This window comes from Osmerus eperlanus, chromosome 8, assembly GCF_963692335.1.
Source record: "Osmerus eperlanus chromosome 8, fOsmEpe2.1, whole genome shotgun sequence".
In the NCBI taxonomy this organism is placed as follows: Eukaryota; Metazoa; Chordata; class Actinopteri; order Osmeriformes; family Osmeridae; genus Osmerus; species Osmerus eperlanus.
The window spans coordinates 19318763-19343944 of NC_085025.1; the positions used below are offsets into that span (position 1 = coordinate 19318763).

Below are 25182 nucleotides of genomic sequence, written 5' to 3' on the forward strand. Positions count from 1 at the left end.
TCCCTAGTCCTTTCCAAACATAAATCCAAATGTCTCTCTATATCCCTGTCTCCAGTGTGCCAGCCTGTTCTTTGCCTGACCTTCAAAGGCCAATGTGAGGCTGGTCTCTGCTATGCTGGGCTGGCGGTAGCTGCCCCCAGAGGGTGCCCTGTGACTGGCAGGGGCCCTAGGCCGAGGGTTGAGCTGACCTGATTAGGAAGGTCACTCTCTCTGGGCTCCTGATAGCATTTCCCAGCCATGCTCACCTGGGAGATAGGGCAAAGCCTCAGTAAGGCAAGGGCAAAGACACTCCTACACGCACCTTTCACATACACACACAAAAACCCATACACACACACAACACTTCCTCTAATTCAATCTCTCTTTCTCCTTCCACTACTCACCCTCTCCCTCCCACTGTCTCTTTCAGCTAATCTCATCTCACCAGAAGGGATATGTCTGGCAGGCAACCTTCACTCATTTCCAGTCTTAGAACCAATATATTTTTGGGATGTTTGTCTTTGGATGCAAAACCCATGACTGTATGTAGGCTTGAGTGGTCTCTACAAGATTAATTGCCACACTTAATACTAGAAACACACAGCTTTCATACCCCCTTTTCAGACAAATTGAATAATTACTCATTAAAAGTGTCTTTCAAGGAAAGAGTAAATGAAAAAAAATGACTGAAAAACAGGGGCCTGGATGTGAGAGTGCATGTGTATGCCCAAGCATGAGCTGAATATAAATTGGCAAAGGCATTAAATATTTATCAGAGAAAATATTCCCAAGCTTTTCTTTGCTTATGTAACATTATTGGCAGGTTGTGTTTTATTGCAGAGGGGGAACTGTGGGCATACAAAAGTCCTGTACCCCCCCCACCCCTAAACTCAATTTTCTTCCTAATTAGGACAAAGACTCTGTCCTAAAGACTTTCTGCCCCCTAACGGCCATGAATAAACTGATGTTTGGAAACTTGAAAACTTTTACTTCAGATTTACTGAGCAGAAAGGAGGGCAGTTCCCAGTTTGCAAAGGGCCCAATCACTCTAGTGACCGCTAGTCTGATTTACTCATTTATACGCATACAGTCCACATGGAGAACATACTGTCCAAGCCAAACTTGTTTCACAAGTTACTGAAAAAAGAGGCAGGAGTAAATTAGCAATAGAAAGCAAGAATTTGAGAGGTTCTGGAAGGTCCAAGACCCTGCAAACCAGTCTATTTCGGTCCTGAAGGTTTGTGTATCTTATCCAGTCTGCACTTGCACTAGAAGTTGGTCACATGCCATATTACTTCTCACTGTTTACCTGGGGCGAAGGTTTGTTTTCAAATGTTGGTGGGACAGGATATAACTGAGGATATAATCGTTAAATAACATTTTCTTAATGAAAAGTGTTGGGGGGAGAGATGTACTCAGGTGAGGAATGTCTTTACAGCAGGACGCCATGCTTGCAACAAGTATGTGTGGTAAAAGTGTGGCCAATGTGTGTTCAGAATTTAGTTATGCACCAGTTTAGTTATGGTTGATCAGTGAGTGCATGTGCATGACCAACGTGCGGTCGCCATTTAGTCAGTGTGTGATCCATGTACTGTACAGTCACAGAATGTGGACCTTACGTAGTCAGGTTGAGTGGTCAGCATGTGGCTGATGGTCAAAACCTACCAGACCAGTGTCCTGTGGTGGCTCCGGTGCGATCTATGCAGGAGTTGCTGACGGGGTGGAAGACCGTCTCCCAGCCCCCAGTGGCGTAGCGCCAGTTGTGAGACTCCAAGATGAGCGTTCGCTGCGTGCCGTAGGCGATCATGAAGCAGTAGACCACATGGTGCAGCTGGCAGCCGTAGCCACACCCCTTATTAATGTTACATACCAGCTTCCGGGCCTTGCTGCAGTCTGTCGGATTCTGGGTGCAGAGGGAGAGGCCAACGAAGGTAGGGAACAGATGATAGAGATGGTGAAATAAGATGGGAGAAAAAGTCAAATGTGCTGGTTTGTGTTATTACTTTACCTTAATATTGTATCTGTCTGCTCTCTGACATGTAATAACACATCTCTTCTATTATCACAAGCCTCTCTTTCTCTCTCTCGATCTTTTTTCTCTCTCTTTCTCTTCCTCTATGTCTGTCTTTCCCTCACGAGAAATGTATTTCACTTCACATTGGGGGACAAAGGCTGGGCATGGTACCAAATCAGAGAAAGTTCATCTTGACTGTGAAAGCTCAGTCACGCTGCATTTAGTAGTAGTAAAACGATGCGCAGTGGTGCAAAGAAAAGCCACCACAAATGCACTGCATCAGAGCCAAACATCTTCCTAAATAGCAATTTACTCTGCGATGGGAGTGTTTTTCTCATTAGACTGTCACAGCTGTAGATAGTTCACAGTAATCAGGCCGCCTGCCATCACCTGACGCCGTCACGCTCACAGCCAGCTTCAGAGAGCAGAGCTGCGAGTAGCACTACCTTCATGTTCCAAACGTATTACTGCTGGATTTCAATAAATGTGAACAACCTCAGCAGATGTCAGCTCTGCAAAAACAACCACAGGGATGTTTCCTTTGAGTAACTTGCTCCAGTTTCGGTATTGGCCCCATAGGTATGTACCATGGTGTGATATCTACACGTTAATAACGTACAGAGGCATCTTTACAATGGGACTTGAGAGCATGTCTCAGACCCACATATCAGACCCCAGAGAAGAGAGCCAAAAACTAAAAATCACTAAATGATACTGACAGACAGTATAGCGTAGGAAAGGAGAGATACTCTGGTTTAATGTTGGCTTGAAGCCGCTTGTTTGGCATTTTGTAGAAGCGAGATGAGATGCACAGTTCAATGATCATTATGGGTAAATGGAATACAAAGGCTGCCTTTAAGTACTTCTCTGTAGGTTAAGAGGCCTTTCAGAGGCTATCTGTCACGACGTGAGGTGGGGTTGGACCCAAACGCAGGGGAGTCGGCAGGCATGGCAGAAACAAGGGTTTTATTTTCTCAAAAACGGGAACAGATAGGGTACTCACACGGACAGGTATGGTAAGGACAAGACAAAGACTGGACACAAAACAGGAACCTAAATACACACCCAAACGACACAGGTGGACACAATGACGCTAACGAGACAGGTGAAGACAATGACAGGGAAACACTAGGGCAGGACAAAAAACTGAAACTGGGGGGGGCACGGCTGTGGCCGTAACACTATCATTCCTATTGGAATACGAAACATGCATAAGACATAGGCTAGGAATGACTCACAAATGATAACCTACACTCAATGGGACACCGGTTAGTGTGATCTAATTCTAAGTGACTGGCAAACAATAATTGTTGAGTGTAAAATGCCACTAATGGATACAATGTGAGACACCAGTGTTGTCAGCTCACAGACTGTGGGAGAGAGATAGACAGAGAGTCCGCTACAATAGGGATGAGTGAAGCCAGGCTGAGCTAGGTAGTGCTACCGCTTTCGAGGAGGTGGAGGGTGGAGTCCCCGGCCGTGCGCATCCATGTGTGTGTGTGTGTAATGGGGTGTTTGTGCATGGGTATCTGTGTGTGTGTGTGTAATGGGGTGTTTGTGCATGGGTATCTGTGTGTGTGTGTGTAATGGGGTGTTTGTGCATGGGTATCTGTGTGTGTGTGTGTATATGTGATGAATTACTGATGGTGGATGGTGGAGCTGTGATCCCTCAGCGGTGGTGACAGCAGCTGTTAGCGGTGCTGTCTCCGCCCAGCCAGACTGACTAGGCTCTCTTCATCAAACACACAGGCTCATTAATGCTGCAGGGCCTAGCCCTGCACCACCCCACCCAGCCCCACGCTACACCGCCCCAGCCAGCCCGGCACCTCGAGCTGGGGAGGAGAGGGCGCTCAGGGGCCTCCCTGGGTGGAAGTATCGACACAGACTAGATAGAAGACATGACAGTGTGTGTGTTTTTCTCTGTGTTTCTGTTTCTACGTTTTTCTCTTTCGGTGTGTTTATTTACATGTGTAAGTGTGTGTTTGTGTAAAAAAAATATAGAAATTGCAGTGTACACAGTGTGTTAATATGCTTGCCTATGGTTCTGGGAAATAACAGGTGCACTATGTGTGTGTGTAAGACTGCCAGCACCTGTATATGTTTGTGTGACTGTACAGTTACATGTCTGGGCTGCCAGCTTTGTGTCGACCGTCCTGGGTATTTGTGTGTGTGTGTGTGTCATCGTGGACAGTTGGCTGAACAGCAGGTTCAGCATTACCTGTAGGTAGGTAATTCTGTTCTGGACCAAAAGAGAGAGGTCCTTGGCCTCCTTCTCTCTCCACTCTCCCACTCCATCAACCTGGCTGAGGTAGTACAAGTCTGTCATGATGGACCTAGGCCAAAAAGACACAGAGATATTTACCTTAAGTTATTTGTCATACATGAATGTACATCAATGTCACAGTTCATAAACAATTGCTCATTTTATTAAACATTTATTTGACCCAAATCAGTCACATCCTCAAGCTGGGACACCAGAATCCAGCTACACAAACACACTCAGTAGAGTTTTCCTTTGTAAACAGCAAATTCTTTGGTGTGGCTTGATGAAAGATATTTATTGTGACTTTCACAATAACTGTGTAGGCTGACTGTGTACTATGTCCTGCATCTGTATTTAGCAAAATTGGAATTTGTCTGGAAAATGACACGTTCAACAAACTATTAAAGGATTTCATATGATGACCATACTCCCAAAGACTTCCAGGCACTTTACTGATTGCCTTTGTTCTATTGTGTATGGTATAAGAAAATTCTGGCCCACCATGGTGGATATTAGTCATACACTCTTCCAACCAAACAGCCACTTATACTTTGCAGATGTTCAGATAACTGAGACATTTTACATTTATTCATTTAGCAGACGCTTTTTTCCAAAGCGACTTCCAAGAGAGCTTTACAAAAGTGCATAGGTCACTGATCATAACAACGAGATAGCCCCAAACATTGCGGGTAGCCAAAACATGAAGCATACATTGTGAAAACCAAATAAGTGCCAAAGGGAAGAACCATAAGAGCATGTAGTTAAACAAGTTACAATTAAACAACATGAACCTCAAAAAGTGCAAGAGTGTACCTGTAGAAAAGAAAACAGTAAAATATTTCACAGCGAGTACAATAATTTTAAATCAGTTACAACTAACCAACAAGTCTCTCAATAAGAGTCATTGTGATCCTGGAGGAAACTAACATCAGGTCCAGCAAATCATTCCTAAGTACCGTTGTACTCCCGGAACAAGTGCGTCTTAAGCCTTTTCTTGAAGCTGGGAAGACAGTCAGTGTCTCTAATGGAGGTGGGGAGTTGATTCCACCATTGTAGGGCCAGACAGGAGAAGAGCTTGTGTTGGGACCGGACGCTCTTGAGCGGTGGGACCACCAGACGGTTGTCAGAAGAAGATCATAGGTGGCAGGTGGGGGTGTAAGACTTGATGTAGTCGGGTGCAGTCCCGTTCACCGCTTGGAAGGTCAGTACCAGGGTCTTGAATCTGATACGGGCCGTGATGGGTAGCCAGTGAAGGGAGATGAGGAGCGGGGTAACATGGGAGCGTCTGGGTAGGTTGAAGACCAGACGGGCTGCTGCGTTCTGAATCCTCTGGAGATGGCGGGTTGGGCATGCTGGGAGACCGGCGAGCAGCGAGTTGCAGTAGTCCAACTTTGAGAGGACAAGTGCTTGGACTAGCAGCTGGGTGGAATGCTCAGACAGGTATCTCCTGATCTTCCGGATGTTGTAGAGGGTGAATCTACACGACCGGGAGACTACAGCAATGTGGGCTGTGAGGGACAGCTCGTCATCCATGGTAACCCTGAGATTCCTGGCAGAGGATGAAGGGGTCACTGTCGCAGATCCCAGGGGGATTGAGAGATCGTGGGAGATGGAGGGTTTGGCCGGGATGATGAGAAGTTCTGTTTTGGCGAGGCTCAGCTGGAGGTGGTGCTTGGTCATCCAGGCGGAGATGTCTGTGAGGCAGGCCTCGATCCCAGATTTTGTCTGTGAAAAGTTGCCCTGGTCTGCTTTGCATGCCAGAGGAGACAATACGATAAGATCAACGCTGTCTCCACCTAAACAGTATATTGTAGAATTAAACAATGTATTGAATTCAGGATTTTTGTAAATTTGCTAATACTGTCTGGCAGGGTCTGACATTAAACTTTTTTCTCACCAGCCACTGTGGCTAGTGGTTTTCCAAAGTTACTAGCCACTCAGCAATTTCACTAGCCACAATTTTGTTGTTGGGAAATTAAGTTTTATTTGATTAAAGTTGACTACGGTTTGCTACAATTTACTTGAAGACTTAGATTTACAATCCTTTCAAATGTAAATGACCATTGTAAACACCCAAAATCAAGACAACATAAAATGTATGTGTCGCCAAATCTTCAGCTCTTATAAGTGTCTAAAGCTCCATTTGTATGAAAATATGCAACCGATTAAGACAAAGACAAAAAGAGTAGATCATTGCATATAACGGGGTGTAAAGATGTATTGAAAATATATGAACTAAACAGAATTTTTTTGTCCAGTTAAATATTTATAAACAACACAATTATTTTAGTCTCTTTATTTTCGGTTTCACTTTCATCACCAGTTTTTCTCTTTTTGTCTGCCCTCCGGGTTTTCCTACACCTGTTATGTAGCCTACCGCCACATCCTTGCCTTGCACTGAGCAGGGTCCTCAAGTTTGATCAAAAGCCCCACGAGACGAGCTTTCGCGTGTGTTCGCGCGCCTATGTTGCTTAGCAACGAACGTACAGTGGCCGAGACTGTTTAACACAGGGGGAAACGATACGTGCTGGTTGAAATGCGTGCGTCTCACGATCAATGCGTGAGGCTTGAGAACCCTGCAATGAGTTTATTATTTTGTTTTGAGAAGACTACAATAAAAAATCTTATAGCGAGAGATATGTAGAATTCCACCTGCCAAATTGGCTAGTAAGAGTGACCGCTTTACCCGCCACAGCTGAATTCTACCCGCATTTGGCGGGTGGGCGGGTGCCAATGTCATGCCCTGCTGTCTGGGCAGAATTAATTTAGCAAATGTAGCAGTGAACTGTAAAGTGCTTCTATTTTCTACTCAACTTAGTCTGATCAGTCAGCATTGCCTCAGTCTTGGAATAAGACTTGTAGGGTTGTAATCAAGCACCCCCATTCTTAACTGTCCCTGCCATTTGACACTGCAATGTTTATCATATCAATAAATAGTAATGTTTCTTCTGTATAATGTCATTGTAATGTGAGACCGATATTTCTTCTTTTTTAGGTGTCACCCTGCTTTCCTTTCACTGTTGATATTAAAGTCTTCCTTTATGTAATGATAACATAAGGGTAAAGTTCGTACTATTTATTAGTTAATAGTCATATTGCACATGGTACATCCCATCACTACACTTATGTTGAAGCCTTAACCACAGACTGTGTGAAATCATGTCGAACCACTCTACCCGACACACCAGGGAGCCATCACACACTTCCTGGGAGAAGAATAACTCCGACCTCACAAGCCACAAAGTTAGTAAAGAGGGACTAAGCAGATATATCCCCAGGGGCTTGGCTGTGTCTGGGTTATCTCTTTTGCGGCTGTGTGTATCAGGCTTGCGGTCCCCAGTGCCATAGCTTGGCTGAGTCTAGATACCACAGGCTATAGGCATCAAGGTTGGCGGTGGGACACAGCAGTGAGCATCTCAGTACTGATTACCCGTTCCAATTGGAGGCAATTACTGGCCTATTTACAATTACCTAATATATAATAATAATAATAAATTTTATTTTCCAAGGCGCCTTTCTCGGCACTCAAGGACACCGTACAGAGGTATATAAAAAACATTAAAAGCAGCAGAACAATTTGAAATACAACAACATTAAAAACACTTCCCACTGGGAAGAGGCCCCGGGGAAGACCCAGGACACGCTGGAGGGACTATGTCTCTCGGCTGGCCTGGGAACGCCTCAGGGTCCCCCAGGAAGAGCTGGTGGAAGTGGCCGGGGAGAGGGAAGTCTGGGCCTCCCTGCTTAGGTTGCTGCCCCCGCAACCCGACCCCCGAAAAAGCGACAGGTGATGGATGGATGGAACATTAAAAACAACAGAAGGAAGCAGTGCAAATTACATTATGTGGAATAGGCAGTAGTAAAGAGATGTGTTTTGAGTTGTGATTTGAAATGGGGAAATGAATCAATATTTCTGAGTTGGGGTGGTAGGCCAAAAAGGAGGGAGTTGCAAAAATCTAAACGGGAGGTGACTAGACTGTGTACAAGAATGGCGGCAGTGTGGGGGGTAAGGGAGGGGCGGAGACGGTTGATATTTCGCAGATGAAAGTAGGCAGACCGGGTGATGTTATTGATGTGGGGCTGAAAGGATAGTGTGCAGTCAAGGATGACACCCAGACAACCTTGGGGGATGGTGAAACGGAGGAGTTGTCAATTTCTACAGGCAGGGGCGGCCTATCCAAAAGAGTCTACTGCAGAACCAGTCTTAGAGGCCTCGCTTGAGTTCAACTGTGTGTATAAACAGGTTTAGTTTATGTACTAAAAAAATAAGCAGTCACATTAAACTGTATTATATTAAATAAATATAAACGTTTTAATAAATAATTTAATAGTTTAATAAATAGACTTTAAGGTTTAAAAGTTATGATTTGCTCAATGAGAGAAATGCATATTGGGTAATGTTCATGTTTTACTGAATGCAGCATTTAAAATGTTATATCTGTTGTGTAATAATGTATGTGAAAATGCCTGTAAGAATAGGAAGAAAGAGTTACACATGTTTTGTGAATTTATTTTATTTCTGAAACTTTGTGAATGAGCCAATCACATTTGAGTTCAAAGGAACAAGGAGGAGCGGGAAAAGGGAGAGAAGAACAACTTAACGAAAAAGAGGGGAGAAGCGTGTTGACTGTTGAAGGAGACACAATAAACGTTTGAGATTAATGTACTGCACCAGTTTAGTGAGAGTGTTAAACCAGGACTCTTATACAAAACATTAATGGTGATATCTGTCTGTTTGAGTGGACTGCTCAGCACCAGAAGACAGAAAGAAGTTTAGTTAGCTGCTGACTAAGTGGCTAGTGCTTGCGCATGGACTTTGCTAGCAAGCTAGCGGCCAGCGGCCACGACTAGTTAAGCCTGTGTGGGACTGGTTGACCAATACCCTGACGGAACCGGATAGCGTTTCCGAGTGATGGACTTTGCCGAGACCGTCAGCTGCGTGAGTCTTCTAGTCAGTCGCTTCCTCTTTGTGCTGCATCTTCTCGTCGTATCTCCTGCTGCTGACGCCGTTGATCCCGCACGCGTGAAGCTACATTCTCAACTACAAAGTGCATTTTCTGCAGAAAATGCGTTGGAATGCTGAAAGCTGAAATGATTTTTTTTTAATTGCTGAAAATACAGAAATGAGAAAATACCCGCAAGCTGAAATGAATTTCAAAAATGTGTGAGTCACACAAAAGAGGCATGTTGGAAGCTGAACTGCATCATTTAACAAAGCTTAGAGCTGAAATACAATGCTGGAGAAGCTGAAAGCTAAACTGTAGAAGTAGTATAAGAAGTAGAATATTCGTTTTAGTAGCTGAAATTATAGTTGGGATAGTAATAGCTGTAGCAGATACAGTAGTATCAGTGGCGTAGTAGAACAAAACAGTTCCATTAGCAATAGTAGTAAAAGAGATATTAGCAGCATCTGCAGAATTAGTAGTTGTAGTTGTGGCATAAGATATAGCAGCAGGAGCAGTAGTAGTAGCAGCCCTAGTAGTATCAGTAGTGGTAGTCAGTGGCGCCTTAATGCACAGGCTTACCTGGGCTTAAGCCCGGGGCCTCGACCAATCAGGGCCCTCTTAATAATAATACAAAATAATAATGATGATAAACGTCCGTATTCGCGGTGTCATTATGCTCTACAGTGGCATCTGGTGGTGGATGTGGAGGGAGCCCCCCCCTCCCCCTTATCTAAACAAAATGTAACAAAAACTAGAGAAGGTACAATGGGCTTGCTTGCGTCGGTTGCAGATGGGTCCATTTAATATGAAACAAGCTGAACCCCCTTTGAGACAAGCTATTCTAACAACGTTGTCACCGGCAGTATTTTCAGATGGAATCGCGATTCAAACAGTACCATCTGCTAACTGAAAATATGCCCCCAAACGCAACTTTTTGGTCTCAGTCTAGAGCCCTGCGTGGAGAAGCTGAATTGTGCTACAAGCAAGCTAACCTAGCTTTTACGAGCTGTTGCTAGCCAAACTTCACTGAGGAGATTGTTTGAATGCGCCGGAAATTAAAAACGTTTCTTTTGACATAAAGTTTAGGCTGTGGCACTGTGGCATTGAAGACAGCGACGCACCACACAAGCTTGAGTTTAAATACATTATTTAATGTGACATTACTTACTGTACATGCAAGTCTTGAATTGCTTAAATGTATAATGCTGCTAGTACACCATGGCACGATACGATACTTGCTGTGCAACAGCAATGCACGTTGTACCCATGCATCGTTGCTAACGTGCTGACGTTGTGACGTAGGCTGACACCGAGTTTCCTTTGTTGACACAAGGCACTTTTTGCCACAAAAATTGAATGAATTTCAGCCTAAACCATGCAACGGAACGTAAATAAAAATACAAGCAACTCAATCGCTACCAAGACGAAACTTTTGACACCGACTTTGTCTATGTAGTCCAAATATTGACGGATCCTTAGGGGGGCAAAAATAAACTGATTATGCAATTAGCTGGCGTGGGGCCTAAAAAAACATAAAACATTTTAAAAAAAAATCCATAGCCCAGGGGCCTCAAGTGCTATTAAGACGCCCCTGGTGGTAGTAGTTGTGTAGTGTAGTTGTGTAGTGCTCTTAGTCTTTTAATGAGAGGAGTTGACTGATTAGCTGTCTTGTGACTCCACGAATCAGCTAATACCAATCACCTGTGTAAGAGACTGAGTGGCGCGTCTGTGTGGTTGCCACGTTGATGGTGCAGCTATGATTGCTAACGCGCTGAGGGTAGAGAGAATAACAGAAATGTACCTAGAATCCACACCTCAAACAAGTTAACCTAGATGCAGAACTATACGTCCAATCCCAAAAATATGTATATTTTCCAAGACCCAGGACTCTGTCAAAACCATAGATATCCTAGATATGTCTGTGCGGTCAGAAATACGACTCTACCGGCAGTTTCAAAAACGTGTTCCTTCTGCTTTCTCTGAGAAATGTGTCACCAGATTTACATTGGTCTCTATGGGGCGAGAGTTGGACTTTGTCTCAATCTGGTGGGGCTCTGAACAAATTTGTAAATCTGTTGGATTCCAGAGACAGCTGTCTACGACCAGCACAAAATTAGCTATCTATTGATCCAAAAACGAAGCATGAAGAGTGAAAATTGTGGCAATGCTGGCAAACTAGAAATATTTTTTGGAGAATATTTCGAAGCTCCCCCCCCACTCTAAGCATTTCAGTCAGCACTTTAGGCTCTCCACATACACACCCATGGAAATCTCAGAAACGGTTTGAAAAACTCATGAAACAATCAGTGAAAAAAGTTGAATAGATATAAAAAAGCAGAATTTAAACAAAAATTGTTTTGGGTTTTGTCAACATTTTAAAGTTTAAATGGTGGCTGTAGCTTAAATATTGAGGAAGAAGAAGGATTTGAAAGTTGAAGAAGTTAAAGAGGATTGAGAGGATTTGAAAAAAAACTCAATTGGAAAACCATGTTAAAAAAAGAGTATTGATTTATATTAAAGATCCTGTAAAGTAAATGCCATGTTTTGCTTCTAAGTACATTATATACGTGTGAAATGAGTTCCTGAAAGCATGTGCAAAGCGCTAAAACTTTGTCACCCTGAAATGTGGAGTTAAACCGAAGAACAGTTTCTCTTCCGTTTTCAGATCAGATTTTAATGGGCGGAGCCAAAAAATGCCCTATCTACGTGAGATCACTGAATGGCTCCTCCTGCTGTACTGTGATTGTAGCCTATATCAGCTAGCTAGCTAGCTTAAGGATGTCTCCCACCACCCGCAACTGCATCTTCCCTGGATGCAAAAACTTCAAACACTATTTAATTTCCCTATTGATGAGGGAAAAAAAAATTGGTGGATTGATTTTGTGAAGAGCCACACTGATGGAAAGCTTCGGATAAACTCCAACAGCCGCCTCTTCAGTGGATAAGAGAGTCTGCTAAATGACTAAATGCAGTGACCATTTCACAGCGGATAGTTTTAACATGGACCAAAGACAGACGGGGTTCGCGGACACACGGCTTCTCTTGCAGCGCGGAGCCGTACCGAGCATCGCCCTCCCGGCCGTTCCTCCTCCGGTCGCACCTGGACAATCCACCGCTGCCAGCAGTTCATCACTCTGTTCTGTGTGCTTGTTATAATTATACTAGATAACTTTTCCAGAGGTATCTCTGCTATGAGTTAGTGCAAACCGCTAAATTGATATTAGGCTACTCGGTGTAGAATTATGGTATTTTGGTGAAATGGTAGCAAATGTGTAGCCTAGTTGGAGAGCTCACTGTCTGCTGTCTCTGGTGTCCATTTTTACTGTTACAGCTCAGGGGAACATTTCATTTATATGCATCTGTATGTTTCACTCATTGAACGGCTTGACATAGCGTCCATTATCTGGGTCGGAGGTAGGCACTAGGCAGCGAGGGGCGGAGCTTCAGCTCCTTCAGGCGACACGCCCACCCAGTCTCAAGCAGAGAAGACAGCTCATTTTTTCACGATTTCAAAGCCTAATTTAACATACTTGTCGGTGTTATTTTTTCATTCGAATTTGGATGGGTAGTTAATAACACATTATTCTGTGGTGTGGCGAACTTAAAACTAGTTTCCAGGTCCACTTTACAGGATCTTTAATTCAAACATAAGAGGTAGAAAGCTGAAAAGTCATAGCAGTCATAGCCTGAAACGGCGGAATTCTTTGATAGCCGAATGGTTTTAATAGCTGAAGATTTGAAGGAGCTGAAAGGTGTCACGGAAGAAATAGAAGAATAAGAATATGAAGAAGTTGAATAAAGATTCAAAGAACAATACTTGGAATGCTGCAGCATTCCAACAATTAGAGGTTATTGCCGGCTATTTTCTTTTCTTGGGCCATTATGTTTTGAATGTGAGTATTTCTGCATTTGTGCATTTGTGACCTGAAAAGAGATTTTGACAAGACACATTTAATTACTGACCTACTTTTTCTAAAAAAATCTGTACATGGGTTTGTTATAAAACGGCTGTGTGTTAGTGACTATTTTGATATTTTCAGTTAATTAAGAAAAGGAGTATTTTTGTTTAAACGTGGAAGTATTCAAAGTATGAAAGTAATTTCTAGACATTTCATTTAATGTTAAAGTGTGAATATTAATGCTTAAAAGGTGATTTAAAGGGAAAGAGTATTTCATATAATAAGGTAGTAATTACGCACACACAGCTAAAAGCTGATCAGTTTATTAGAGAAATCCCACCTATTTTATTAGTTGTATAGAGGTTTTAAAGAACTCAGGATAGCCACCTCTCACTATAGCCCAACACGCTAGAGAGGTGCTACATGTGCTTTTTCTGGGCTGTGAAATGAAAGCCCACACAACGGAAACTGCAGGGCAGAGAAAAAGGACCTGTAGTACGGGAATGTGTGTGCGCGAATGTGTAAGAAGACAACTCAAGTTTCTGGAAAGCTGCTTAGACAGCACTGCCCAAGAGAATGGACCCTCTAAGCCACTCCAGCTAGGATTACAATGGGCCAACTTGGCCCACCAGACACCAGTGCTTTATTCGTTTGTCTCTGTCGGAGGCTTCCAGATAGCTGGGGGGAGGGGGGAGCTTTATCTCTGACCCTCAGTCCTATGAGACCCTGCTGGTGACTAACCTCTGCTGGTGTCCCAGGTCTTGCAGCAGGGTGTCAGTGTATTGTTGCCTCTCGCCCGCTTCCACATGAGCCAGCTTCTTCACCTCACTGCGCACAAAATACCAGATCTCCTTCACGCCGTTCTCCACCCTTCTCCTCAGCTCCTCCTGGGTAGGGCCTGGGCCTGGGGAGGAGGAACAGCGGACAAAACACAGTTAAATAGAACCAAGAGTCAAGGATGATATGACAACTTAGGTAGTATATGACGAGACCTAAAATAGAGATAAAACAAAAATTGTTCTGACAAATGTTCTAACCCTTCTTCCCAAAAGAGGGAATGAGAAAGAGGGCAAAAGAGAGAGTGGGAAAGAAAAATATATGGCCATGGTATTCCACAGGAACTGATACCTTATTACAGCATTATTACAATGAAAATACTGAATACTGGATAAATGTACTGCAGTCTAGCTTCGGAGTGAAACCAGGATGAACTTAAACAAAGGGCATTGACCCCATACAGATGCAATGTCTGGAGGTTCTAGTTCCTGAACTTTGCAATTCTATTTCAAATTTTATTCAAAAAACCTTTTCTCGATTGGTTACACACATTTTATGAAAGCATACCTCATACTCCAGGGCAGTGGCGGATTTAGTGATTTGGGGGCCCCAGGCGAAGACAAGCAGGGGCCCCCTTAAATCCTATTCTCACTCTTTTCAATCAATATAATAATTATTAATATAATAATAATAACTAGAGGGGGTACAATTTCTGGGGAAATAGGGTGTGCTTTCTAGCGTTGGTTGCAGATGAGTCCGTTTATTAACTGTAATTTTTACAACTGATATTTCTGTATATTTTATGTAAGAATGCATGCTTATTTATGAAGATTGCATAGATTTGAAAGCATACATTTGTTGCTGCTCATTTAGAATTCAAAATACAAAAAGTGAAGTGTAGAAAGAAACGGTTGTCTTTTCATTTCCCCTGAAAGAGGGAATATTGATAAGCTATAGCAGCCTCAGTTGAAAAGTAACCCCTTTAAGGCTTGTCCGCTTGTCCGGGACAAGTGGAATTTTTTGTAGGGCAAGTGGAAGAGAAATTTACTTGCCCCACTGGACAAGTTAAAATTAAAACTAAATAAAATGCCATGTTACTTCATGTTATGTTCCACTCATTATGTCTATTTTACAGATTTTATTTGACCTAATTCTGAATGAGCAAAACACAAAGGTGGCTTCGTCACAAGATCTCTACAGACCTTGCAGCTAATTTAATTCTCAATACTTGAACGGGGGCTTAGTACTTGAAAGAGGAATTATTTAATGTGTCGTCTCAGTTACACTATCAGGGCTTTGGAAAACGGTGACTTGTTCAAGTAGGCAAATGGCTAGTAGAACATAACATTTAATAATAATTTCAATAAATCAAGCAGCGCTGCAAGACCCAGTGAATTGTTATACAGCTAGCAAACTAACATTAGCTAGCATCGCTAACGACATTTTCTAACTCAACTTCGGTAGGCTATCCTCTGTATTTTCAAGCTCGCTAAACTTATATGGAACGCCGAGTTAGTCACAATTAAATAAATAAATAGGTAAATAAATAGATAAATACAAGTTTCATGTTGTTCAATTGTAACTTGTTTAACTGCATGCTCTTATGGTTCTTCCCTTTGGCACTTATTTGGTTTTCCACAATGTATGCTTCATGTTTTGGCTGCTGGAAATGTTTGGGGCTATCTCGTTGTTATGATCAGTGACCTATGCTCTTTTGTAAAGCTCTCTCTTGGAAGTCGCTTTGGATAAAAGCGTCTGCTAAATGCATAAATGTAAATGTATGAAAAAAATTCTGAAATTAAAAAAAGATGGCAATAAATATATAAATATAGCATTATATAATTATATAGCTGAATCCATTTACCGACATCAATAAATAAATACATTTATTTATTTCAAAATGACGTTTTTGTAAAGACAACATTTATTTATTTCATGGGACTTTTATTTCCTAATGCCACATTTATTTATTTTTTGAGACTTTTACACACCACATTTATTTCCACACCACATTTATTTCCACACCACATTTATTTCTGTGCTGTAGGCCTATTTATTTCCGATCTCACATGCAAACGAGAGGGGCGTGGTTATCTTCGGACCAACGCAGCTCCACACAAGATCGAAGGCAGATAGGGACACCTAGATTCGGTAGATGATGGAAGACATTAGTCGTGTCAGAGATCGCATGCTGGCCTTATAGATCAAATTGATCAGCATGGCTTGTCAGGATGTATTATTTTGGTATTATTAAGTGCTAAGTCTTAATTCGTTTGAGACTTATCAAGCACCGTGTTTGTGTGCAAGACGGCAAGTGTAGAAAGCCACTACAAGAATCTTCCTTTAGGGTTTAGCGTATTTTGATCGTAACCTATTGTCTGGGTTCACAGTGACGATTTAAGTAGGCTAATTTGTAAGATGTAGTTTCATAAGGGGCTGTGGTATCGTGGGAAGTTTGGCTATTGCCTCAAGACAACCCCAAATAGGCCTACGCGATTAGCCTGTTTTCGATGAACCCAGGCCATACAAAATGTTGCTTAAATGCCAATAAATTTGTGACTACAAGCTCCTTTCATCCATGAGCCTGAATAGCTTCAAAGGACCAACAATCATGTATTTTTGCTCTAGTGCGATCGAATCCCACTTCATGCCAGCTTGCAACTGTTTTATTTTCGGTTTCTTTCTTAGCCTACAGCAGCGACTTGAGATGCTATATGAGATGCAACTTCGCCAATAATGTTGAATGTTGTGTGAATTTGTGACGAATCTGGTGATAGAGGCCAACGGCCGCTGCTGCTGTTAGGTGAACGCACAGCTCGCATGCTTACAGAAACCAGGTAGTCTGGAAACCATGGCGATAACACCGCGGGTGTCCAGCACCTGTGCTAAGGGGATAGCTGTAGAGCTACCTGTATGGGGGGTGACAGTGGCATCGCACTGCCGAAAAGCATACAATTTACATTTACATGTATTCATTTAGCAGACGCTTTTATCCAAAGCGACTTCCAAAAGAGAGCTTTACAAAGTGCATATGTCACTGATCATAACAACAAGATAGCCACAAAAACATTGCGAGTAGCCAAAACATGAAGCACATTGTGAACAACCAAAGTAAGTGCCAAAGGGAAGAACCATAAGAGCATGTAGTTAAACAAGTTACAATTAAACAACATGAACCGCTATAAGTGCAAGTGTACCTGTGGGAAAAAAAACAAGCAACAATAATAAAAACTATATATCACAGCGAGTAACATTTTTTTTTTTAAACAGTTACCACTAACCACAAGAGCAACAAGTCTCTAAGCAAGAGTCATTGTGATCCTTGAGGAAACTAACATCGGGTCAAGCGAACCATTCCTAAGTACCGTTGTACTCCGTTGTAAGTGCGTCTTGAGCCTTACAATGTAGACAAGCTTTGCCCAAAATGTCTGTGTTGTCTCTGCCTTTTTATCATTGGTTCCCAATGGGAGTGATGGCGGTGACCTAGTAGCCTACGTGTGGGGACTTGGTCTTTGATAGCTGCGACGTAGCGCTGAAGTTACCTTTGTAAACATTGCTTTAGCTCGTGTGACGTGTAACTCGTTTGCAAAGCTAACAATCACTGCCACCACTACGTCTTCCTAGGTGGTATTTAAGACTTCATATCTATGTTCTGTAGAGCACTTGTTGGCCCTAGTACCTATACTAAATCTACAATGTTTGCCAAAATAATACATCCTGACAAGCCATGCTGATCAATTTGATCTATAAGGCCAGCATGCAATCTCTGACACGAGTAATGTCTTCCATCATCTACTGAATCTATCTGCCTTCGATCTTGTGTGCAGCTGCGTGCAGTGGCGAAAATCTGCTATCAACTTTGGGGGGGACAATTATATGAAATTTTTTCAAGAGCAATTTTTGAGGGGGACACCAAAATTACTGCTGTATATGTACATGTATATTGAGGAACCATAATTAATACTAATAGTAAGTAACTGAAGGGTTGTCTCAACTTGTTCAAATGTAGTTATGTAGTGTTTCTTATCAGTCAAGTATGAATGCAGGTGTACAGTATTTACAACCAGCAATACCAAGAAATGCCAGTACGTACTGTACACTGGATGGGTGCAATTTATGTAATTACATTGGGTAACTAGAGAGGGTACAATTTCTGGGGAAATTGTAGGGTGTGCTTGCTTGCGTCGGTTGCACAGGGGTCCGTTTTTTACATTACATTTACATTTATTCATTTAGCAGACGCTTTTATCCAAAGCGACTTCCAAGAGAGAGCTTTACAAAGTGCATAGGTCACTGATCATAACAACGAGATAGCCACAAAACATTGCGAGTAGCCAAAACATGAAGCACACATTGTGAACAACCAAAGTAAGTGCCCAAAGGGAAGAACCATAAGAGCATGTAGTTAAACAAGTTACAATTAAACAACATGAACTGCTATAAGTGCAAGTGTACCTGTGGAAAAAAAGACAAGCAATAATAATAAAAAAAACAACAATATATCACAGCGAGTACAAACAATTTTAAATCAGTTACCACTAACCACGAGCAACATTTTTTAATGACATTTTTACAACTGATATTTCTGTATATTTTATATAAAAATGCATAGGGCCTACTTATTATTTATAAAGATTACATAGATTTAAAAGCATCTTTTTTTTGCTGCTCATTTACAACTCAAAATACGAGTTAAGTGTAGAATGAAATATGATGTCTTCTCATTTCCCCTGCAAGAGGCAGCCTCATAGCTGAATCAAAACTAATAAATTTGGCAGACCGGTGTAAGACCTAATCTCTATGACTTAAACGTCCTTTTAAGTTTTCCCTTCTCGTGATATTTTCAGGCATTTAGCCTACTCATATTGCATTCATTCATTAATAAAGAACCCCCTTTGAAGATTATTCTACGACGTTACCGGGTAGAAGATGGAATCGCGATTCAAACATTACCATCTGCTAACTGAAAAAATGCCCCCAAAAACGTAAATAAGCTTGACATTTATTTAGTGGAAAATCGCTCATTCATAAAAAGCTCACTGGTAGCGATCATTGTCAGTAACAACGCAAAATGCGATATAGCCCTGTGTGGAGAAGCTGCCCCGGTAAATTGTACTACTACGGTACACTACTGCTGTGTTCGTCTTGGTAGCGATTGCGTTGGTTGAATTCGATTAAACGTTCCGTTGTACGGTTTAGGCTGAAATTAATTATTTTCATGAACAGATTAACAAAGTTTAGGCTGTGGCAATGAAGTTCAGGTTAGTAGTCAGATAGTTTCACCTATTGAAAGACTTTTGATTTAAGTAAGGGGAGTGCCGAACATGTTCTGTCGCTGTTTGACTTCCTAAACAGCTGTGTATGTTAGATGTTTTTGTCGTGTGTCTCGCGTAGGCTACAGCGTTGCAATGAGCAACACTGGTTTGAAACCACAGGTAATGATAATTTCACCAACAAATCGTTTACTTGTAATGTAATGTCAGAGTAAATCCTACAAAGAAAATGTATTTGTGAGGAATGTTTATTTTAACGATTGAAAACAGATGCATCATAGACCACTGTGGTATGTGTTGCCCGGGCAACAGAGGCTAATGTCATGCTAATGCTTCAGTGAAATAGTAGACTACCGTTTCCGAAAGTAGATGTGGGCTTACTTCCTTAATAATATCAGCTAATATTGTACATTACATTTCATAATTGTGTTTCACATCACAAAGTAAAATGAGTAAATAGTTATCACCCTGGCCTCTTTGCTTGTGGCGTTCCTGCAGCTGCCTTGCAGTAAAGCTATAGTTAGCCTAGCTATCCCCCAAGTTAACAGATGTGAAACGAATGTTCTGCTACAGGTAGTCACGCGTGTTTTCGTGACGTTAGTGACGTTAGTAACGTCAGTGACTGTGGCTAGCAAATTAGCCACCGTTAGCTTCACTTTTCACCACAAAAACGCAATTTCTACTTAAACCATGCAACGGAACGTAAATAAAAATACAACCAACGCAATCGCTACCAAGACGAACCTTTTGACACCGCCGTTGTGTATGTAGTCCAAATATTGACTGATCCTTAGGGGGGCGAAAATAAATAATAATAATAAATAAATAAATATATATGTGAGAGAACAAAGGTTGTGCTCTCGCCGAAGGCTTGAGCACACCCAATTACATTGGGCATGGTGCAGTCTCCAAATAATCTCCATTGAACCATCATAAAGTCTGGCTCAGAATCGAATCTTTATTTTACTTTTTCTGATACATTTATTTAATTATAAAATGTGCCACTACAATAGCTTTACAAGAACAGAAATCTCTAAATAAGTACAGTTCTAAAAGCAAAATAATTACTTCAAAGAATAAGCCAAATAAATCAACCAAAATATCCTTCATAAATACTTTGTTGTTCAGTCAGTGTCAACTCTTCAAACAACAGCGATGGACAAGTATGTCACACAAAGTATGCCATTTCAAAATATATATAAAATAAATCATTGTTAAGTGTACTGTCATGTACTAAAAACTGAAAACTTATAAACAAAAGAACAAATCATACTATACACACTACTCAACTAATGATCAAAAGAACCGAACATATGTTTGCGGGTTTCACTGGATCCAACAAATTGCTGGCAGATATTTTCCCTCTTGAGTCTGTCCAACCTGTCCTTATGTACATTACAGACCACAACGCTGTTTAGTCTCTCTTGACCCATGTTAGCCCGTAGCCAAGTCTTCAACCTCCGGAGTGCACTGAAACTCCTCTCAGCCTCACAAGAGGACACTGGCACCATAAACAAAATTCTGATCAGCACCTCAACTTGGTTAAACAACCCCCGCACCTCCACAGGAAGCCTCCTGAGGACCTCTGCTGCCTCTCCACTGCTGCTAAAGGGGTATTTGTTGCGAAAGAGAGGCAACTGCACTGAAAGAGAATCCATGTTCAGCTCAGGGTACTGATCTAGAGACTCATCCAACTCCCCTGTGAGAAGTGCTCTTTCCAACTTTTGTAGGACGTTTAGACTGTCCTGGTCAAAACGGCTGCCAAACTGAACCTCCACAGCATCCAAAACTTTAAAAAATTCTGCCCTATAGTGATCCACTGCTTTCCCAGCAAATCGTCTTGAGTTTGTCTCAATGGATTCGATTGATTCATTGGAGTCAATCAACGTTGTTGCTTTCTCATACAGTGCAAGGTAGCTTTCATCATTTTGCTTACCCCTAAGAGATGTCCGCACACACTCGACTGCAGCCTGCATACCAGAAACAGTCTGGGTTTTTTTATGCAGTGAAATGTTTAGGCATTCAAGCTCTCCAAGAACAGCAGAGCCAAGTGTGAGGCCCAACACAGTCTTGCCTTTGCTGAAGTGCTCAAATAAGCCACTGGCAGTTGCTGCTGTCTTGGATGCACTTTTTGCCATCTCCTCTAGGCTGCCTAGTACCCGCTCATACTGCCCAAGCACAGCTCTAATTGCAGTATTCCGCACAGTCCACCTTGTTGGACATAGGGGTTTCAGGGTGGTCAGATGTGTATCTCCGGTCCGGGCAATTGATTCAAACATGCTCTTAAACTTTCCTGACTGGCCATAGAGGACACCTAACTGATGGACCCAAGACAGAGAATCCCGGATCAGTGGGGAGGCTGAGCAGCCAGCCTGTGTAATCAGATTCACACAGTGTGCTCCACAATGCACATACAGGGCTAATGGCTGCTGCCTACTCACAATTGCCTGTGCACCTGTGTATTTTCCTGCCATGTTTGAGGCACCATCGTAACTCTGCCCACGTAAGCCAGACATGGGCAAATTGAGCCTCAACAACACATCAGTTACCACTTTCGCAATGCCCTCGCCTGTTGTCTCCGACACCCTGTATAGCCCAATAAACTCCTCGTGAGGGACAAGGTCATGGTCAACATAACGCAGGCAGACACTCTCCTGTTCAGCACCAGAGACATCTTGAGTACCATCAACAATTACTGAGAATTGTACAATCGGAAGAGATCTAATCTCAGCTGCAATGCCTCGAATTACTGTATTGGCCATGATGTTCAGAATTTCATTCTGTGCTTTTGGGCCTGTGTACATTGTGCTACGCTCTGTTAACCATTTCAGTAAAATGGATTCATCCTCTTCTACCCTAAGTTTCAAAAGCTGGTATAAATTCCCATTGTCATCGGTGTGGCCTCTAAAGGCTTGTCCCTGTCTTGCAACATGCCGTACTGAACTAACTATTTTCATCAAGCAATGCCTCGAGTTCTCCTGCTGCTTACCCCACGCGCTGGATAACTGGGCACTGACTGGATTTAGCTGGTGTGCTGTTACAGTTACAAAGTGGCGATGGGTTTGGCAGTTTTTATGTGCTGTGAATTTTACAATGGCTTTTTTCCCGTTCCTAAATCCTGCGCTAATGAATGCAGCATCCGCTTTTTGGCCAAAAGATGGTTGGCTTGAAAACCCTCGGCTACAGTGAAAACATAACACACCTTTTATTGATGGATTATAATGTAGCCAGGGGAAATCGCGAAACCATTTCTCTTGAAATTTTAACACTTTGTTGGCAAGAGTCTGCGGTTCTATGAACTGTGGGTGTGGCTGATATGGTTCTGTGCCACTGAGGTAGCTAGATAGTGCTGTGCCACTGTCTCCTATACTGCTGCTGCTGCTGCTGTCAAAAAGGTTGACCCCCGGTCCTGCCATGGCTATGACACTGTCATCAGAAGTCTCTCTCCCTGGCTCTTTCCCTTTCACCAACCTCACTGACTCACTATCTGTCTCCTAGAAAAGAAATAAGGTGTTTGCCATCCTCCTAACTACCAGTACCCAAAACTACACAATTAATCACAACAACAATACCATTGCCTCAAACTAATCTTGGTTCAGTCACTACTTTAAGTAAAGACTGTGGGTATCCATGGCATTGTCCAATTAAGTCTAAAGAAGTCATGTTGCCAAACTGAGACTCAATCAACTTACCTGAGACTCCCTGAGTCCCTGTGCCTGCTCTGTCCCCAGCTCTATTCTCTGTGTGTCACCTGGTGCCTGCTCTGCCTAATGACATCATTATGAAACATTCAATTAGCATTTCACATCATTTTTATGAACATTTTATCAACTAGTCTTTGAGATTAGGCCACTAGGGTTATTACTTTGCGTTTGGGTGTCCTGAAAAATTCTCTGATGTCCATCTTCCTTTTTTCTGCCATTTTTCTACCACACACAAAATGTGCAGGTTATTTACAGTAGGAGATGGGCTTCTATCATGTATTACCATTCTTATAGAATGGGCTTCGATCTACCAGCTAGACAGTCAGCTAGTAAAGAATATATTGTGCTTATTAAAGTTATGCATTGTGCTTATTAAAGTTATGAACTTAAAAGTGTGCTCAGGCTTAAACATTGGGTCTCACACTGGGTGTGGGAAGCAGGCTGTTCTTTGTGTCTCTATCTCTTCATTTTCAGAAACAACCTTGAAACCGGGTGGAGACGGCACCCGAGGAGGTGGGACGCGTAGGCAAGAACAACTCCCTGATGCACGAGAGAACAAGCTCAACCCTTTTTTAATACTTGTGTTTCAATTGCACTGTATAAATATATGCTGGGGAGGGAAAGATAGCCAGTTGGACTTCGTGAACCAGCCCAAACTCTGTTGCGGGTAGGGAAACTTAGACAACCCCAGAGCTCTGTACTTGTTGATTTCGAACTGCTGCATTAAAGCTGATATTATCGGACCTCTGCGACTCCAGACCACTCTTTCTAGAACACAGATTTGTGTCATTGAATACCATCATTACATATTGGAATAGACACATGGAAAAAGAATCCTTCACTAGGAAAGGTGAAACGGATTGCATTGACAAGGATTGACAGCTGTATGAGTGTCATTTTCATTTTAATATAATTCATGTTTTGGTTTTATATTGGCTGGCTTCCCAGAATAGCTGAATTTGCAGAGCTAGCAAGCACCAATTCCGCTTGTGTGGTATTTGCCATCATCTTTGCTATCGCCAGTTTACTCCAGATCGTGTGCTTCAAAGTCTCTAGAGCCGATTTAGCTTTTGCAACGAAACCATTTAAGATAATTATGACAATGGTAGAATATAGTGTAGTTCTGTTCAGTATCGCTAACCTTGGCAAAGGGATTTCGAAGAACTACAATATCAATGCTGGTCTTGGATTAAATTAAATTTGGTTAATTCGCTAGCTATGCAAATGCAGCTACTATGTGTGAACCATGCCAAGTAAACACTGCCAACATAAAGTGAAATTGCTATGGTGCGATTAACTGGATTTAACTCACGTTAGTTACGTGCATTTCAGATGGTAGACACTCAGTCACCTTGCCAGATAAGGAACACTACTACTGCATTGCTAGCTTCTCTCACTGACTAATTCAAAAAGCAGGTGATGTTACTTAACTAACTAGCTAACATGACCAATGCAGGGAAATTGTGACAGTTATGAATGTTTTATTGTATTGAGTGGTAGAAATTAATTGTCAAACCAATCCTTTACAACTACTTACTGGACATCAGCCACCAATGACACAAACAGTTACTGCCAGATTTTCATACACGCACCTGCATCACTGCTGAGGGCTGGGGGGAGGCGGCTGTGGATCAAACCATTGTGGGACCAAGGGCGGGGTTCGCAATCTTTTTAAACTTTTACAGAAGCGCCATTGTGTCCATAATCAGCAAAACGCTTTCATTGCGTATTATTAATGTTATGAAAATGACATAGTTATGTTTACAGGGATTTATTGGGGGGGACAAATCATACTTTTCCCAGGATTGGGGGGGTCGTGTCCCCCCTGTCCCCCCCGGGATTTCCGCCCATGTGCTAGGCTACAGTAGGCTCAGCTCATGCCCCCCCTGGCTAAGGAAAACAGCATAGAACCACAAACACTCAGGGCCTCATGTACGTTCATTTGCAAACGTAGTGTTATTAACGCCATGGCCAACCCGCAGATTGCGCACGCTGTGATACTTCAGTTTACGTCGTATTTACGAAACCTGCAGGTAATCAGCGCCTTTCTCCGCCCACTATACCGTAAATTGCCAGCATTTAAACGCGCAATTGAATGGGCCTCTTTCTCTCTTTCTATCATGGATCAGCCACCAAAATCAAAACAGCGAAAACAAAGATTTAGTGATAACGAAATTGATGTACTTGTTCATGAGGTAACAGCAAATTTAAATATTATACAAGGCCGGAATTCCACACCGACACAAAAAAAATGCAATCTGGACCGAAATTCCAAATTCCAGTAACTGTAATATTGCATGGCTGCTTAATCTGTAAAAATCCTTTCA

At 42.3% G+C, this 25182-nt stretch overlaps 1 protein-coding gene and 1 long non-coding RNA gene across 3 annotated transcripts in view; both read right to left on the minus strand.

Moving 5' to 3' along the window:
- fut8b (fucosyltransferase 8b (alpha (1,6) fucosyltransferase)) overlaps positions 1–25182 on the minus strand; it is a 96103-nt gene that overhangs the window by 7357 nt on the left and 63564 nt on the right. The window contains exons 4-6 of one of the 2 annotated variants that reach the window (XM_062468412.1): positions 13843–14005; positions 4212–4326; positions 1645–1882 (exon numbers count right to left, since the gene is read on the minus strand). In XM_062468412.1, the coding sequence (XP_062324396.1) occupies positions 1645–1882; positions 4212–4326; positions 13843–14005 (516 nt within the window). The remainder of the gene's footprint in view (positions 1–1644; positions 1883–4211; positions 4327–13842; positions 14006–25182) is intronic. The other variant, XM_062468413.1, reaches the window with a different exon arrangement.
- On the minus strand, positions 22842–24438 carry LOC134025488 (uncharacterized). Its single transcript, XR_009931029.1, has 3 exons — positions 24393–24438; positions 23017–23077; positions 22842–22918 (listed from the first exon to the last, which is right to left on the minus strand). It is a non-coding gene; the product is annotated as an uncharacterized LOC134025488 (long non-coding RNA).